The sequence below is a fragment of the Saccostrea cucullata genome, unplaced genomic scaffold (assembly GCF_032062105.1).
Source record: "Saccostrea cucullata isolate Sc308-1 unplaced genomic scaffold, CSIRO_AGI_Scuc_v1 ctg5469, whole genome shotgun sequence".
In the NCBI taxonomy this organism is placed as follows: domain Eukaryota; kingdom Metazoa; phylum Mollusca; class Bivalvia; order Ostreida; family Ostreidae; genus Saccostrea; species Saccostrea cuccullata.
In genome coordinates, this window is record NW_026929694.1 from 20,992 (window position 1) to 39,581 (window position 18,590).

Genomic DNA, 18,590 nt, shown 5'->3' on the forward strand with positions numbered 1-18,590 from the left:
AAAACTTAGTTATGCAAGAGAATATAAACAAGAAAGATGCTTTAACACATACTAATGACGTTAAGTATAGTCTGCACCAAATTTAACATTCACAGTACACTTTGTACATTCTTCATTAACAGTAGTGTACATTATGGATTACTATAAACTAGAGCACAGTCTAAATCAGAAATGATGCATTTTTGTTCTACAAAAACTTAAATGTCTGTGTAATTTTAACATAATGATTTAAAAACAACATTAAAACAATAATTTTCATACAACATTGACACTGTATGTAAACATATGTTAAGTAACTTAACAAATGATTTCTTGATACTTTGAATCATCAGTAAAAGATAGTTTTAGAATATTTTAGTACTTCACTTTATCATGTTCCAACTTATTCTCACATAAACATGACAGACACATGTACCTGTGTTTAATACACTAATAAATGAACAATGTAAACCAAATTGTGAAAATTTAAATCCTTGCCTTAAATCATCATGTCACTAATTATGATAGCAATGTGAACATATGCATGATATATTCAACATTTGCTGCCTTTCATCAACATTCTAATTCTCAAATCGCATACAAGACATAAAATAACATGTCCTTGACATCTTCTACTTTCAATTTCCATCCTTTCTTTTGAGTCCTTGACTTCCACTTTCACTTTCTATCCTTCCTGTTGAACAAAAGGATTGGCAATAGCCTCCATTCCATCAGAAGGACAGATGAGTACAACTGAGGTCCCTCTACAAACCACCAATCCTAGAGATCGCGTGTCATCTGTAAGCTTATATGGATCATCAGGATCTGAAAATAGATATAATTTGTTATCAAGAGACTTGCAACATTAAGAAATGAAAAGCATGAAAAACTTTAATACTGAGTGCATATCGAGCTAAAAGGAGGACGCGGATATTCTCCCATGAAAGTTTGTTCTTTATATTTCATTTTATCTTTTTTTGCATTATTTACCATTATTTTGAAATGATTCTTTTTCATTCTACTTTCTGATATCAAATATGACATTTTAAAGCAAAAGAATTGTGGTTCCCTCCTTTCGATATCTTTGTTAATAGGATTCCATATACTGCATATCGTGTAAAAATATAAACACTCTATCATATGATAAAGTTATTCAAAAGTAATCCCCAAACTTAATTTTTTTTTCAATTTTGTCAAAAATGAAGGTCAATGTCAGGTGGTCAAAAATCATATCATGCCTGGAAACATTTTGTCACAAGTAATGCACATTATTAAATATAAAGTCCAATTTTAACTAAATCAAAAGTTATAAAGGAAGATCACAATTTTGAAAAGTAGGTTAAACTTCATGGTTACAGGGTCATAATTCATGATTTCTTTTCCCCAGGTAATATACATGTATTTTATGAAAGCCATATCTTTTCTCTTTCAACAGTTTTGACCATTTTAGAGTATTGTTGAAATTTTTTAGCAAAATAATTTTATAATTTCAAGAGCAATAGGTATAACAATCATTGAATACAAAATAAAATTTTAGCAATATTCAATTTTACAGGCCTATGTTCAATCTCTATAATGCCAAAATCAAATCCTCAATAACATGTCTGCTGAAGAGGTACATATGTATACATTTATTGTGTTTAATTTTGTAGAATATTTCAACATGTGTGACAGTTTTCAACTTGACAATTAGTGAATAAGATTTGTCACAAATAATAATTGGTTTACAACATTTTTACATAATCTTTTATCAAAACAATTTGTTCCTAATATTGATTTAGCTTAGACTCAGTTGTGTCAAAAGTAAGATAACTCTGTCTGTATTGAGTTATCCTCCTTTTGGATTAATCAGCTAACAATGAGGCGAAGGAGGCGAAAATATATTACAGACATGCTGAATTATGCATGTTTTGTACTCTAATTTGATGAAACATTTAATACAAAAGAAAACAACATATGATGGATTACCTCTGAGGTATTCTGTTGTATCATCCAGTACAAGATTTAACAGGGGGTCGTATCCTTTTAACACGCCGGCAGCTGTAGCAGAAAAAATATGTTTAATAATTAAGACCTTTCACTCGGAAAAGTTTACAAAGGAAAAAAAGATTTTGATTTCTTAAAATGACCATTTGTTGAAGTTTAAATATGAAAAAAAGAATTGCATGAGCATACAAGTGTCCACAGAAATGTTTGTCTCCTTGTATGGTAGTAGTGAAAATTTTTTCATGAATAAATGAATATTGATTAGCACTTGTGCTGATTATACAAGTGATTTTCCCGTGTAGAAATATATATTATTATAACAGTAACTTGATCCGAAGGGTCGTATCACGTCGAGTTGACAGGCGCGGATCATCAGATCTAACGAGACGCGAAGCGTCGAGTTTGATCTGATGATCCGCGCCTGTCAACGAGACGTGATAAGGCTCTTTGGATCAAGTTACTGTTATAATGATAAATTTATTATATACCTCCTCATAACTAGCAAAATATAGCAAAAGAAAACTTTAGAGATCAATTGCATAATATTTATCCATAAAATAAAGCATAATAACAAGGGACTTTTTAACGCGCAAGAAAAATAACGTCATATTTCTGCGTACTACGTCATCAGTTTCAGAGAGTGGTGATATGGATTCAGAAAACAACATGTTGGTGATCCGGAAAATCGGATCACGACGTCACGTGATAGCGTAAATTCAACAGTAAAATTGGGTGATACACATTAGGTATATAATAAAGTTTAATATTTACGATTAAGAACTGGCTTTATATCAGTTCATGAGGTAATGTAGAAGGGTAGAGTGGTAGAGAACTGTATATCACTAAATTTTCTTGAGATAATCATTTCCTCCTTATTAGTGAGACAATATTCTCCCAAACTGTGGTTAGTGCTCTGTGTAATCATTAGGAATTCTTATATACGCGAGAATAATATTTTTGCAAGCACACTTTCTCGCGTAATTATGCGAAAATAAAGTTCTTGCGAATGATAGGTGATTTACAGTACATCATGTACATGATATGTTGGGTTTCATACCTTCTCGGCCACCGCTGAATTTGACTCTGATAGTTTTGTCGAGGTACTTGGCGAGATCCAAAATTGTCTCTTTCTTCTTCTTCTCTTTGTCTTTGTCCCCTGATTGCTAAAAAATGAAAGGAAGATTGATTCCCAATTAAACATTTAAATTGAATGAAATATATCTTTAGTCTTTTCAAACATAACACTAAGTGTTCTTGTACATTCAATTTGATTCTGTTGACTTTGGTTTAGATATATTTTGATCTTTGGGAGATCTTGAGATTGACGAAAATATGTATTTTTCAATCTGGCGATAGTGCAATCTGATAATAATTATGTGTACTGCTCACTTCTCCAGCATAAACATTAGGGGTGGGACGATACACACATCTTGCGATACAATATGTATCTCGATATATTGGCACGATACGATACATATCTCAATATTATGAGGAATTATAAAACTATTCAAAAGAATTAGTATTTTATTTTTTTTTTTTTTGTCTTGACATTAAATCAACAAATTATTCTATATCAAATCATGTTTGCTTTGAAATTAATACTTGAAGTTCATCAATTTCATTGACTAAAACTTTACAAAAACAATAATACATGTACATACTATTATTACCAAATTACTATTCAGAAGTTGTTTACAGATAGTTGTGTAGTTTATCAGAGAACACTCATTCATTTAAAAAACATCGATCACATTTACATTTTTATTAATTTATTGCTGAAAGTCTGTAGCCAAGTTGAGATGACAAAAAAAAAGTACAAGATGGACTAACAATTAATAATATCAAATGTTCTGGAAATGATATTTTCTGTGTATAGCGCACATTATATACTGAAGTTTTCTTGTCCAATCTTCTGAGGCTGCTTAAAAGTGAAAACGTTTTACCCCTAACCAACAACTTATTAGTTCTACATGTAAAGTGTGTTTTCAATATCAACATCATCTCTTCCCTCGTACAAGCTGTCATTTTCCAAGGACAGGTATTTTCATTTTCAATTTTTGGATAGGTCATTCCTGTATCGTTTCGTACCGATATTTGAATGCTTGTATCGTAAACCGTATCTTGGAGGAAAATATCGATATGTATCGGTATATTGTCCCACCCCTAATACACATTACAGATGTATATGGTGCAAATAAAAACTACATAATTTGAAATATTAAGGAATAATTTACTGCATGTTTAAAACTTTGTCAACTCTATCTAGTAAATAAATGAGGGAATAAAAAATATTATATCATTGTACATTATAATATATTTATAAAATATATGTGGCAGAGTGGTTTTTAATAAATAAATAATTAATAAAAAATATTTATTTACCGGGTATCTCAAATTGTTTTATTGTTTTCATCAATGTTCATTTTCATCATTGCACTTTTCACTTTGCATGTTACTAATTCTGACTGGCTAACCTTTTTGACTTTTGACATTATGAATAATGTAGTTTTATTGGTCAAGGGTTTTGGCGGTAAGTTCTCTATTGTTCAATGTGGTGTGCAGGGGCACTTCATTCTTGCACGGACAGCCGAAGTTACTGGCTGTGAGATGAGTCTGTCTCAATTATTACATTACATTACAATGTTTGGGTTTTACTACCACAAGAAAGAATTCATTGAGTATTAGTATACAGACCACATTTACTTCAGTATACATGTAAAAATGTGAATCAGTATCTTGTCATCATGTCAGCCTAATTCCATAAATTGGGCTGATTTTCAATTTAATTATTGATTGTTAATAAATGTGGAACGGGATCCATCAGGCAATAAAGAATCGAACCCTTATACTGTGTTGATCATCTGTATTACAGGGTCACATATATATGTACAAAATGAAGGTTAAAATAGCCTAATTGAGTAGGTATAAAGAAATAGCTAGCTATAAAAAGCTAGGTAGGTAAAAATAGTCTTTGGAGTGGACATGTGCAAAATGTGAAGGGAATGATCGTTCTACTATGCAATGGATGGAGCTTCTTATCGTTTTTTAAATTATTGAGCACAAAATATGTAAAAATGAATAGTTAACATACCTGCATTTGCTTTGGGGCTTGTGACATGATGATTTCGGCGACTTTTTTCCTAAAGAAAAACGTGAATAAAACGCTCGCTCAAACCGGAATGAAACTAGAGACGATTCTGTTAGAGTTTCTTTGATCAGACTTTAAGTTTCCGGAAAAAAAGTTCAACCAACGAATTTCTATAAAATGTCTTGTTTTTGATATTGGTTTCCTTCTTGTATTAAAAAAAAATTCTACTAAAATAAACTTCTGTTTTTCTTTGATTTATAAGCTTTTTGATTATGGCCACGTTGCTTAAATAATAACTACATGTATTGATTCAAGAAAGAGTGATAGTCAGGCGTTCAAATATACGTTATGTACAACACAGATGTTCTCTCTCTTATAGCCATCAATAATGCATAAAAGTTCGATCTTTGTCCAGGTATGAGAATTTTCTATGTAATACACACAGTACGTCTTTTCCACGTTTTGTCACTGAGGATCATTTTTCATTGCGGAGATTATTCGAAATCAGTAAGTACATTCATAAATTACCACTGCTGTTTTTCTCACATGCAGTTATAACTTATAATCACATGTAAATTACTATATTATGTACTTACATGTAGTTGATTTAATACAATTCTACGGAAAATATGTTACAAGAAGATTAAAATTTCCTTTTGTTTTTCCTTCATTTCTTATGAGCATGTTTAACGATTTAATATTTCTTCACTGTTGAGTTCTAAATATCACATAGCAAAGTAAATTTAACAATTTTTGAAGGGGACGACAATTCGATTCTGAAAGGGGGCAAATATACATGGATCGATCTGTCCTCGAAAGTTGAAAATGAAAATAAATGATATGTCCCTGACCCTTCTCCCCCTTACCCCCTCCCCCAAATAAGAGTAGTTGTGGACCTGGATGTTTTCCTTTTTTCTTTTGCTTGTTAGGCTTTTTCAGTGATGAAGGAAATGATTAAATTGTCATTAATATTATTTGAAATGAATAATCTGTCATTCACATGGACAGAAATATTCTGACTCGAAAAAAAAGTATTAATGCCGGCCCCCTTCCCTCAAAACCATGCAATGGTTGTCCCCTAACTAGACTTTCAATATAACTATTAATCATTTAAGTTCAGGTAACATTCTCTTTACCAGTTTTGCATACATGTACATTGCACAGTCCGACATAGGGATCGAAATTTTCTTTCCTTTTATTCTGTTGTTATATGCGAGTTGTAGAAACACAGACAAACAGACAATTAAAGTTAGAGCCAATTTATTCTTACCCCATCCCTCCAAAAAATGGTCTCTAATCGGGGGATTGCATGCTGACTTGGTATATGTACAGAGCATTTACAATTAATTAAAAATTTTTAAAGATTACAATTCTCTTAGAAGATTTTAACATAATCTATGTAAGTAATATCTTACGTTTGATATATTAAATATATTTATATATTAAACAAAATAAGTAGGAGCTTTGAATTTCCTCTCTAAGGCCCCAAGCATCCAATCATCAAATCCCCCATGGAGAACCCCTGAATCTGAAACCGGTGAATTTTAATTTTGTAAACATGAGTCGGGCGCTACAGCACTGCAATCCACGTGTAATCTGGCAACACAAAGAGCCCGTCGTTTGTGTATGAGGATACAGTTTCATTTTTAAAAGCCAAGTTTTTATAAAGAAATGTTTTGTGTCATCCAATATGGCCAGATAATTCGTATTTACCTGCCATTTGGTTTTATTAACATTTTCCCCCGATTTTCTGACACATCGGAGTTATTGTATTGGAACGTTTGTTAAAACAGGAGTTTTTAATTCAGAAAATATATTTTTCTGTGTTTGATGTGTCGAAAAATATGATGGATGTTGTGTATCGAAACTAGTGTTTGCTAAACACATACTTTTGGAAGTTTATTTTTATTAAACTTTATAGACGTTGGTGATGCTTTGATATCGTATGCTAGCATGGGATAGGAAAGACAATACTTTGCTAAGAAAGGAGGAAAACTGAAACTGCATTTCAAGTGACAATTTGGATTGTGAATTTACATGTAATTTGTATAAGAGCCATCTTTGAAAGATTTGTTTATCCAATTGCTTTTTACCAATGGTCAGTTTGCAATTGAAGCGTCAATAATGTGAAGTGGTCAGAGAATGTTTGGCTGTTTTATGCAGATGGATATTTTCTGTTTCAACATATTAGCATTGACCTCTGACATAAAATACGTAAATGACATCCCCTCAAACGGGAGGTTTGCCACCTTAAACTTTGTCACGAGGAATTCCACCTCAGTTACTGTGACGTCATAATTTCCAGGTTTTTATGATGTCATCAAAATGTACCGACCTACCGGTAAAGGCTCCGGGCACCGGTCCCTGCTCGCGGAGACTCTGGGTGTTTTTGGTCCTAGGGGCTGTGGACATTGTTTTAGGACTCATCAGTGTTGGACTTTATTTCAACATTCAGGCTATCACTACCTCTGATAGCCTGACGGAAGTGATACCTGGGTATATCGTTTGTCTTGTGGTGAGTACAGTGTATAGTGCGTATATACGTAAAACAAGAATTCCATCGGAAACCCCTCATCAAATTAAAAAGATCACAGTCATTGTTATTTCATATTGAGTGTATTATTTAACATGTTTAATGTGCAATTTCTGGCCTGTCAATTGTGGGCACTTGACAAAGGAAGAAAAATGATTGTGAGAATTGGTGATTTATTGAATCACACGAGTATAGAAATTAATGATCATATTTAGAATTGGGAGATTAAAACAGGGAATATTTGTCTGTAGTACACATGTACCTACCGAAGCTAGCTGTACTCAGATTTGCTAGATAGGGTAGCTTAAATTATTTTCTGTAGAGTGTAGACATGCACTTCTTAACTAATATCTATGGAATATCCATGGATACACATTAAGGTTATACTAGCTTGTCCACTCTCCTAAAGAGCTAGGGTAAATTAAGGGTTGTCTTGACCCTGCTTTATTATAAGTAAAACCCATTAGGCCTAATAGACCCTATAGGACAAGCCAGGCAGTGAAACATTAGCAGGGAACTGTTATCAAACTCTATCAGATGTTTCCTCTAGAAACGAAGGTGAAAAACAGATGTAGTTAATGTTCGTATGACACTAGAGCTCGGCCTAATCGCCGGCTTGATCAGAAGAGATCTAAGCTTCTTTACAAATCCGTGCGGAAGTGCTATGGGGGCTGAATTATTATTGAGAGCTCGTATGTATTAATACTAAAAATATTTTATGCTCCAAATACACAGACTTTATTGTACTTAATCCGCGACAAACTTCACACAGAGTTTAGATGTAAGGTGTGAACTTAGACATTCTATAGATGCGTCTGCGTGTTGTCATAATTGTGCATATTACATGTATGTTGATCAGTTGCCAACCATATTGTACGAAATTAATGTTTCATCTGTTATAAAATCAATATCAGGGAATATGAAAACTCTACAACGCTGCAAAAATTTATATGATTTCAAGGGTATTAACATTTGACAGTTCTTAATTAAAGACATAAAAAATATGAATCTGATATGGGGGGTTTCTGTGATCATACAAACACGGATTATAGGCTTCCTTTACTTATCCGAAATTTTAAAGTTGGTGTCGTACAGTACTGGCCTAGGTGCCACTTTTGGAAGCAAAACGACCCAAGATCTGTAATGTTGGAGTTGAACAGTAGCAAACGGCCTTAATACTGTGGTCAACACCAAAGTGATCAGATGGCCATGGTCCTTCAAGAGTACATTTGTTACCCTGTCAAATGTCCCCGGACCTCGCCCAATCAAACGGGCACCTTGCCGTTAAAATTTCGGACATAATAACCCCCGTATTCATCGTGTGTTGGAATGTGTCCTCCTTTGTTCGGGACCCCCCTACGGAGATTTAGCTCTTTAATTGGACCCCCATTTATGTATTCAAAACCCTCCATTGTCATCCCACGGTAAAACCACCTGTCGTATTTTCCACGGTTCGGCGCGGGTCAAAGAGATCGACGGAGAGGCGAAATATTTCACCGTCTTTTTAATATCGTTTGATTTTGAAAGTGCAAGAAAGAGATTTGTATCACAAAGAGAAGGGATAGACCTTGAATGCAGCATTTGTGTAGCTGTGTAATTAAGGTCCCCAGACAGCGCCGAGGGATGCTAGAGAGCTAGCATTCTGTGTAAAGAATTCGTTATCCATCAGGGGTAAATCTTGCAAGCAACCTTAAATTTTGGGTCCAGACCATATTTGTAGCTGAATATGACGTCATAGAAAAAATCTGGACTGTATAATTTTGTATCGTAACAATTAATAAGAAATACATGTATATACCAGTTAAAAAAGATCCTAGATCCTTATGCAAAGTCATTTTAATGGAAACATTTCTTTTTCGTGTACTGAACAATGGCTTCTGAAATTATTTAAGAGATATATTATAGTCAAGGACGAGATATTTCTCTGTTGTTAAAACACACACACACACATATCACACTTACCCTTTATTTAAATATGGGAAAATGTACTTATTTTGCTGCTTACTAAATTGAAACGGAAAAAAATCATCGTGACTTAATAAATAATCTACATGTGTATGTGGATTTTTAACAAATTCCTTTACATTATAATAACACTTAGATCCGCGCCTCAATCTGATCACACACGTAATTATAGCTAACCACCATGAGAATGAGCGGGGATAATGTTGTTCCTCATTATATTGTCGTCTGTGAAGTTTTATGAGTGCCAGACTCATAATTTCAACAGCCACCGAAATTACGTGTAAACGTTCTATCGACCTTTTGCTATAAAGACCGTGGGAAAATAACCTGCACGCGCGGCGCTCTCAATTTTTCACTGAGGTTAACTCGCAATGCATGATGTAGGAGAAGATTTCGTTTTAGCACTAATTTCTCAAAACCATCCTCACTCTTCTCTCCCACAACTCATTACATATTTGTATATTAAAGTAAATGTTTAAAATTATCTTCGGTCATTGTTTTAAATTAAAATATACATGTTTATAATTATAAAATAAGAAATCATTAAAGTACATGTATTCCCTTTCCATGCAAACTGCAGGTTGTACTATAATTAATACTGTACAAACGTCCACATTTTTATGATTCAAAAATATATATCAAAGAATTAGATTATTATACAAGAGCAACAGCTTTCAATTGAATATTATTATAGTTTAAGAGCTGTCATTTTATAAAAGAGAACAAGATTTACCAGGGATACTAGGGTATCTATAATTGTGTTAAACCTGTAACATGTGTAATACATCGTGAATCCCCGTTGTTAAAGTAAAGCGTTAGACCCAGTGAAGGTTGATGAAGTGGGAAGGAAAAAGTGACATGATAAAGTCGACATCTGTTTTAAGTTTAATTTAATAAACAACCCGTCGATGGTCAAAGAGATAAAAATAAAAACACGTGGGAACTGTAGGGGCCAACCATGGGGGAACGGGAAAAATAACATATCATTGTAATAATAAAATACATAATGAAATTTATATTGAGAGGAAGTGAAGACTTATCTCTGAATGATATAATATACTTCAATTGAATATAGTTTAAGGGGAGAAAATTAATCCTTTCTCTTTAATGTCTGTAGAATTTTTATTAAAAAGAAGATAACCCCGGATTATCTTTCTTATCGCCGCGGTGTATCTGGCGAACTTTGTTATTTTTGTGGGACAAAAGTTAACGTGCCAAATTAAAAGTGTTTATGCGATGGAATTTATGTAAATAGCTCCACAGTTTAGGCAGACACCCGATACTTTATAAACCAAGTCAAGCGAGACGAACTGTCGTCTGAACACACTTTTGTTTCGCCTGACTGGTCAGACATCGGGTTCAACACGTGGAGAGAGAGAGAGATGGTTTTTAAATATATTCAGAATTCTTCATGTTTTATTGTCCGTAATGTAGACGAAGATGAATCATTCATCAATTCACTGATTTTATATTTTAAAAAAAAACCTAATAAAGTCGTCCTAAAATCGTACACATACACGAAGATGGCAATATGTTTTTTTTTAATTCTTCAAATTGTGTCGTTTATTAAAACAAAATATCTAATTATAATAAAAAAAATCTTATTTTTTTAAAGAGCCTGGAATAAATATTTCTATACATACCCACCATTGTATAACATTGTTCATTGTAAAGCTACAGTATAATACGGTTACAGCGAAGACGTTTATAACGATTCACGTTTACTGCGAAGTAATTGTCTGCAGGTTAAAAGCCTTTTTAAAACGTAACAAAAATAATGAACAATCTTAATATAATTACTTTTAAGATGAAATTGTGTGTCTCTTGCACCTCACTTAAAGCGTGTTTTTTCTTTGCCTGTTTGTATTTCAACTTTCAAAATTACATGTCAAAGTTCTTTTACTGATTGCAGATCATAACTAAAATATCTCTAATAGACAATTTTATGAAAATTATTCAGTAATTACATAATACATGTATTTCTGTTTGTAGGTCCTTCTTAAAGGGTCCATTGTTCTTGTCTTATTTTGGTTGCGGCCATCTTGCTTGGTATGTAGTAGCAAATTAATCATTCTTAAATATGTATTTGTACAACATTCTTAAGCATGCATTTGTATAACATAAATAGATTTTTTTTCCCCTTTTCTTTCAATTTTATACCTGATTTTGAGTTTAGTGAATTAATTTTATATTCATTTCTACTATACAAAAAGATCATGCAGGATCATAAAACATACTCTTATTTAATTGATGATGACAAGTGTTTTATCGTGTACGCTTGATCAACATCTTATTATTAATATGATCAGCATTAAACGAGTTAACTAAGTTTCCTGACCCTGAGACCAGATAGTACAAAATATTTTTATTTACGAAAGTGTTCATTTATATTGCTTCCTCTTGCTTTATATTCTCAGATATTTGTCTGTCTAGCGGTGGCTACAGGTTGCGGACTTCTTTGCGTTGTGTTGGCCATCTTGTGTGTGACGCATGTCCTTCAGCCAATCACAAACCTCGACTCATGTACCTACGTCAAGCAGGAATCGGTTTGTGAATGTAAATCGTCATATCGGAGAGACGGCCTAACTGTAGAGTTTCTCCCTGCTGGTAAGTCATAGGCGGATCCAATTAAACAATTTTTTTCCCAGATATTATTATATACATGTATCTAGTACTTTAAGTTAGTTAAAGTATATGTAAAACTTTTTTTTTATTCGTTTAATTGCAATTAATTGTCAGATTTAATACGTTTGCTTAATTGATGAAGATATTTCTTCTTATTTTATAGAAAAAGATAAAATAAAGTTTGAGAGAAGCAACAGTTGTGACGACATTGAATCCCTACTTCCGGTTCTTTTATATGCTGAGTGCGCCCTCTATCTGTGTATATTCATCGTGTGTACCATTGTCGCTGTCCTGTCATTCCTCATCATAAAGTTAGAGAAAAGAAACATTTTAAGGGTAAGATTCCCCCATACTCTCCTCCTCTCTGTAAATTGCATTAATTTTTTATTTTCTCGAAGTGAACTTTTCGAAAAACCATCCCATATTTATTTACTACAATAATATTAATTAAAGCAATGTCTTTAATTTATAATCGGTTTAGGTATTTGTTTGATGTTAGATTTTTAAGGATACACCAAAGGCTTTTTTCAAGATTTTTGTCAATTTTGAGATTTTTGGCTAAGAAAACAATGCTAATCACTGCTTTATAATGCATGAAAAATTCTTGCTGATTATTAAATGGTTTTCTAATTATTTAACAATAATCAAACATAAACACTAACACATGTGAATGTGCCGTTATTGAAGCTTCTGATTTGTTCTGTAACTGCCTGCTTCTGAAGGGAGCAATAAATCACTGTGACCACTTGGGGAATTCTTCACTAGCCACACAGAGGTTATCAGTAATTAAACTGCAGGGACTCTAGATTTAGGGAAGGAGATCTAACAGGTCACTAATGACCATGAAATAGGAGGTGGAGCTTACCTCTTGCCATTTTGCCGGGAAATCTTTCTGATTCAGAATTGAACCTTTTTACTTCATTAAAAGCACCTAAATAAAGAATAGAACCTCCCATTCTTGTGAATATGCATAGGAAATATGGATAAGTGACAGGTATCCAAAGCTGAATCTCCAAGGTGTCATATATTTCCAGCTTTGTCAGACTTTGTTGTGTAATGGGTTTTTGCCCTCTACTGTAAAGTAAGATCAGACAGTTGGTGGTATTATTTGAAAGGATTCAGCTCCCTTATTTATTGACCAATTTATCTGAAAACTGGCCAGAATGCATCTCAAATGTGTGTTCACAAAACCGTATCTCAGATTTTTGATATCTTGCTCAGTTCTCGAATTATTGGGGGAAATGTAGAATTAGGCTAATAAATTGGTAACATTGAAAGACAAATGGATGTAACTTTTGAATAAGAAGATTTATCAAAAATCTGAGATACGGTTTTAAAGTTCAATCCTTAATCTACATTGAGGCAAAATTTTGACTTTGTGAGGTGGAATACAAAAAAGTTGATTTATAAAATATAAATGCACTAATATTTACATTAAAGTATTAATGATTTTTTAATAAGATAAAAATGAAAATTTAAATTAAGATAATTAAATAGTGAATTTAACAAGCTTTCAAATGATATATACTTTTAATATGTTATCTTTGTTAATGAAAGAATTACAAGCAAATTAAATTTTGCCCTTTGGAAACCTTTGGTGTATCCTTAAGCCATGATGGTAAAATCCTTTGCATTTTACTGAAAGTATACCACAAAGGACAAGTTCTACGTGCCGCAGTAGTTAGAGCTGACCCCTACGTCAAGGGTTGGAATGTAGACCGGTCGTATTAAGGATAAGACCGTATAACACCGAGGTCCCGTGTCGCAGTAGGTGCTGACACGAAAAAGATCCCTCCCTGCTCAATGGCCCTAAGTGCTGAACATAGGTCAGAATTGTAGTGGTGGCGTCTCAACATGAGTGATAAATTTTCGAGAGGGATGTTAAACAACAAACAATCAATCAATCCAATAGAACGACCGAGGCAATGCGAGCTGAAATTCCCGAGAGATGCCTCTTACTTAATTTATTTACCCCTTTACGTCTTAATTGAAGCCTTAATCCAGTGTCACAACACGTAAAAGCAATGTTGCTTCCGGCTAGTTCAAATCCCCCAACTCTCCTTAGAAAAGTATATTTGAAGGTTAACCTCAAAAATATTATGAAAAACATCTTACGCTTCATTAGTCATTTATATAGTTTAAAAACAATAAAACAGGTAAAAGATTGCATTCAGATATCAGTCTCAACAAATGTAACGAGAACAAGCATACATTGTATAATTAAGAATTTCACAAAACTTCAAATAGAATAAAAATCTGTCAAAATGAAAACCGGAAGTAGAATTTAGTAGAGCTGCCAACCGGAAAAGGAAGATCGATGTGAGCCTGCGCTGAGTATACTACCGTGTATGTTGATTCCCGGCCGAGAGCGCACCCTGACGATGTCTCCGTTATTCAACTGGGCCACCACCACCCCCGTTGTCATGTGGTACTCACTGTTCTGTTGACTGTCCGTGATTACGTTTCCTGAAACAGTTATTAATTAAGCTTAATGAATTCCCTCAGTTGTATATCGGGTACTAGTATTTCTGCGAAAATCACATATCAGATTAGACACTTCTTATTAAAAATGTAGAGGAATCATGTGTATACAAGTTTATGAATTATACATCGTATTATTTACGAAGTCTCATTTATCTGATTATCATTCATCAAACCCTGAAACATACATGTAAATTACGGCACGGAAATTACAAAGAATATAAAAAATTAAATTTCTAGGATCATCTTTCGATGACACACCGCCTTCATATAGGTACTTGACCTCCGTTGTGGCGCTTAAATTGTTTTTATCTACTAGCTACATGTATTTGCTCCACTTACCAAGTGCAACAGAGTTTACGGTGAGCTCCGAGAAAACATAAGAGTTAGAGTCAACAGTGATAGTCCAGGTAAACACGTAAGTCCCGGCATGAGGGGCTGTGAAAACACCCGAGGTGTTACTGTAACCGGAACCGACGTTAGTCCGGATGTTATCGAAAACGAAAGTGGTATCCGGGTGAGGATACTGCAGGTTGTTGTTCATGTAAGCATAGAAAGCATTATGAGTTGATCCTTGACCTAATTAAAGAACAAAATATTATATGTTAGAAACAATGTAATATTTTCTGTGGTATATATCTTAATTTAGCCTCTAGAAGAACAGAACATCAAGTCAAAGCACAATAAACTTTACCGGCATATTTTAAAAGGTTACTTTTGGTCTTACTGTTAATTATAAGTTAACTGTCTTCAACATGACCGGAAAAGATTTCGACCAAGAACATTGATAGCAGAGGTAGTCAATTAACTGTTGTGAATGTCACAAATATATCGAAAGAAAAGCACATTTGTGAATAATATACATAAAACATAAGACAATTACGTTTTGTCAGTCCTACATGTTCGTGTATTTGCGAGTCGCACTTCTCAGATAAAGCATGGATCTCTGCCCTCATTTCACTCGCCTCTTTTCGTTCTTGAATGGCGGCGGCTTCCAGCTCCCTCACTCGACCTTCCAGCTTCTGAATCGTCATCAGCAACCGACCAGTCAGATCTTCGCTTTGGTGGGATCCCGCCTCGCCCGATCCGCGTGCAATTGCCACGGAAATGAAAACACAAAAAAGAGTGGCTGCAATATCGCGAGGTCCCATGTTCAAAAAATGGCTCACTGCAATGAAACTGCCTTATCGGGGATCACTAACCTAGTCTTGTCTGCAAAATGTCTGTGTCACACATAGCTTATATAGACCAAAGTGCCCGTGGTCCGTTTGGAAAGATAAGAACAATAGTCCATATTGCAGTACTAAATACACTATGTAGATTATAAGCAGGAATTGCTATAGACGATATTGCGACTGTTATTGTAGGTTTCCATTGTTAATACTCCGTGCTTTGTACCGAGTTAAGAGTTCTTTTCATGCACAGTACTTAAAATGGACTAGTTACATGTATATACTACAGTTATACCTTAATTAAGTCAAGGTTTATTTGTACGAACTCGACTCGACCTTTTGATCTGCATATGACGTCACCAAATGCTTAGCTGATATCTTTTACATTATGGGGGTGTCTTGTGTTTATCATCCTAGCTACATTTTCTCCGCTCCCCCAAATAACAATACTAAGGACGAAGTATAATTTTTTTTAAAAGTTTCTGGCCGGTAGGTCTGGACTTAAGCGAGAAAAAATTTAATAAAAGATACCTCTGTACCCTAAGTGCGGGATATGTGTATACTTTCAAAATACTTCCTTAAATTCTGAATTTGATATTTTTCAGAATGAAACTTATGAAGAGATTTTTACCGTAAGCGGAGGATCGTCGTGCAGCGAAAGTGAGGGCGAACCGGAAGCAGATTCCACTCCAGCATCGGAAGGATATACCGGACCGGAAAGACCGGAAGTAAATAGTCAGCTAGTCGGCAGGAACACCTGCCCACCCGGAATCCTTAAAAATCAGGATAAACATGAAATTCTTGTAGACAAGTCTCTCTCGCGGTCAAAATCGTGCGATTCAATTGATCTTATATACAATGCATCCGAAAGCGACAAGGTCAAGAAAGGGCGGCTGAAGGAACACAGAAGAAGAGAGCGGCGTGCTGTTACTCTTAACAACCTCGACTCCAAACAGTTACTGTTAATTTTAGATCTACAGAGAAGGTACCAGGAAGAAACTCGCTTGTTGAAATCTCAGGGAAATCTGAATATTACTCCGACAGGTGCGACACCTAGTACCGAACTTATTGTCCAAAGAAGGGCAGTAACTCCTCAACCTTATAGAAAACCTAATCCAAATACTCTGCCGCGTTCTCATACACCACAACCTGGCCCCGTTAGTGGTTGTAATATTAGAATGGGTGAATTAGCTCGCGATCTACAGAACTGTCTTCGAGATAGAGAATCTGCTACTCAGAATAAAGAACCACAGAGGAAAACAGACGGATCTGAGGACAAGAAACTGGTGCCTCAGAACGACGGTTACGTTCATATGGCTCCGAGACCAAAGTCGCGTCCGTCTGTGCAAAAATACTTTCTTCCACCACAGCCAATACAGAGGTGCAGGTCCACATCTCCATTTACCAACCCACGCCAAAGAAAAACCTCTCCTTCCGAACAACTGCCGTCCCAACCGAAATCGCGAACGCTTGACCCGACGACACTGTTGCCACCCGCGCCCATACAACGAAATGGATCCGCCTTTCAGTTGGTAGGACATCCTGTCGGACCAATGTATAATAAAGGATCCGTCTCTCACGATGTTGTGTTCCGAACACCCGGTGACGTTTTCTGCGAAAATGCAATCCGGGACAATTTTAAACTATATTCAAGTCCATTTCTCCTAAGAAATACGAAGCAAGGGCCTGTTGACTCTGTTTCCGGTTCAACCTTGACCCCGCCTTATTCCGGTCCGCCGTCGTACACGGAATTTCTTTCAAGAACGGATTCTGCTTTGGAATCCGGATCAGAACATATATATGAGACGTATGAAAACATCTCGGAAACAAAGTCATCATCTAGAAAGGTCTCATCTCCGAAACGGAGTCCAAAGAAAACGAGTGAGAATGTTCAAACTACAGAAAGTGAGGACGATGTTTTTCTTCCTGTAAAGGCCTCAACAAGTATCGCAAATTCCTCCCCCTCACAGCCTTATATCCCCGCCTATAACGACTCTAGTCGTAGACGAAAACCAAAGAAACGAAGTGGGCGTCAGAAACAGGCAGCCAATGATATTGCTGTTTTCAATAGTCACGTGTCTCCCTTTAAGACCACAACAGAGTCACCTGATTTTATTCAGCATCAGAGCCCTTCAGAAAATGACAATGTTTATGCAATAAGTGCCAAAGCAAGAACTAAATCGGCAAACACTGACACTGAATGCGAAAGTTCTAGAAAACTTAACACAAACAATTTTTCAAAAATGCCCTGTAATTCAGTCAGCGCATCGGAAGAGAAAGTAGATGGAAAACAGTTGTTAGAGAATGAGACAAGCTGTACAAAGACAGGGAGATATCACACGGGTTATATAATCGGAGTAAGAGGTTATTCCAAACGTATGTCGGAGAGTTCCGGGTGTACATACGAGGATGTGGAAGAATCGTCAATAGGAGTTTCAAGCCAAGCATCTCTAATCTCGAGTAGTGATGAGATAACACGAGAATTCAATAGAGCAATAGACGAGATTCACCCAGGTTTGGGCGATCCGAGGGTTCTGGAGACTATGATTTGACGCATGTGCATTGTTAAGTTCGTATATGATCATACTGTTCAAAATATTTCTTATAATAAATTCCTATATGAACAAATTGATACGAGTAATTATAAGGGGAATCGGGTGTTTAAGGAATAACAAGAACAAAAACCTATTTTGATATTCATTATAGTATACGAATGAATGGGATTGAAAAATACCCGTATGTACATGTAAATGCTTATGAT

General features: G+C 34.9%; 3 protein-coding genes across 3 annotated transcripts; 1 reads left to right on the forward strand and 2 right to left on the reverse strand.

Annotated features, from left to right (window-relative positions):
- Window positions 1–398: 398 nt before the first annotated feature.
- On the reverse strand, window positions 399–5,152 carry LOC134281859 (U6 snRNA-associated Sm-like protein LSm7). Its single transcript, XM_062764297.1, has 4 exons — window positions 5,057–5,152; window positions 3,023–3,128; window positions 1,948–2,019; window positions 399–804 (listed from the first exon to the last, which is right to left on the reverse strand). Exons 1-4 carry the CDS (start codon window positions 5,081–5,083, stop codon window positions 665–667), a joined length of 345 nt encoding a protein of 114 aa, XP_062620281.1. The 5' UTR covers window positions 5,084–5,152; the 3' UTR covers window positions 399–664.
- Window positions 5,153–6,622: 1,470 nt separating this feature from the next.
- Window positions 6,623–18,584, forward strand: LOC134281860 (uncharacterized). The gene is made up of 5 exons (XM_062764298.1): window positions 6,623–7,568; window positions 11,544–11,600; window positions 11,969–12,158; window positions 12,340–12,512; window positions 16,435–18,584. Exons 1-5 carry the CDS (start codon window positions 7,365–7,367, stop codon window positions 18,379–18,381), a joined length of 2,571 nt encoding a protein of 856 aa, XP_062620282.1. The 5' UTR covers window positions 6,623–7,364; the 3' UTR covers window positions 18,382–18,584.
- On the reverse strand, window positions 14,337–15,884 carry LOC134281861 (complement C1q-like protein 4). The gene is made up of 3 exons (XM_062764300.1): window positions 15,541–15,884; window positions 15,000–15,236; window positions 14,337–14,642 (listed from the first exon to the last, which is right to left on the reverse strand). Exons 1-3 carry the CDS (start codon window positions 15,806–15,808, stop codon window positions 14,461–14,463), a joined length of 687 nt encoding a protein of 228 aa, XP_062620284.1. The 5' UTR covers window positions 15,809–15,884; the 3' UTR covers window positions 14,337–14,460.
- Window positions 18,585–18,590: the final 6 nt, after the last annotated feature.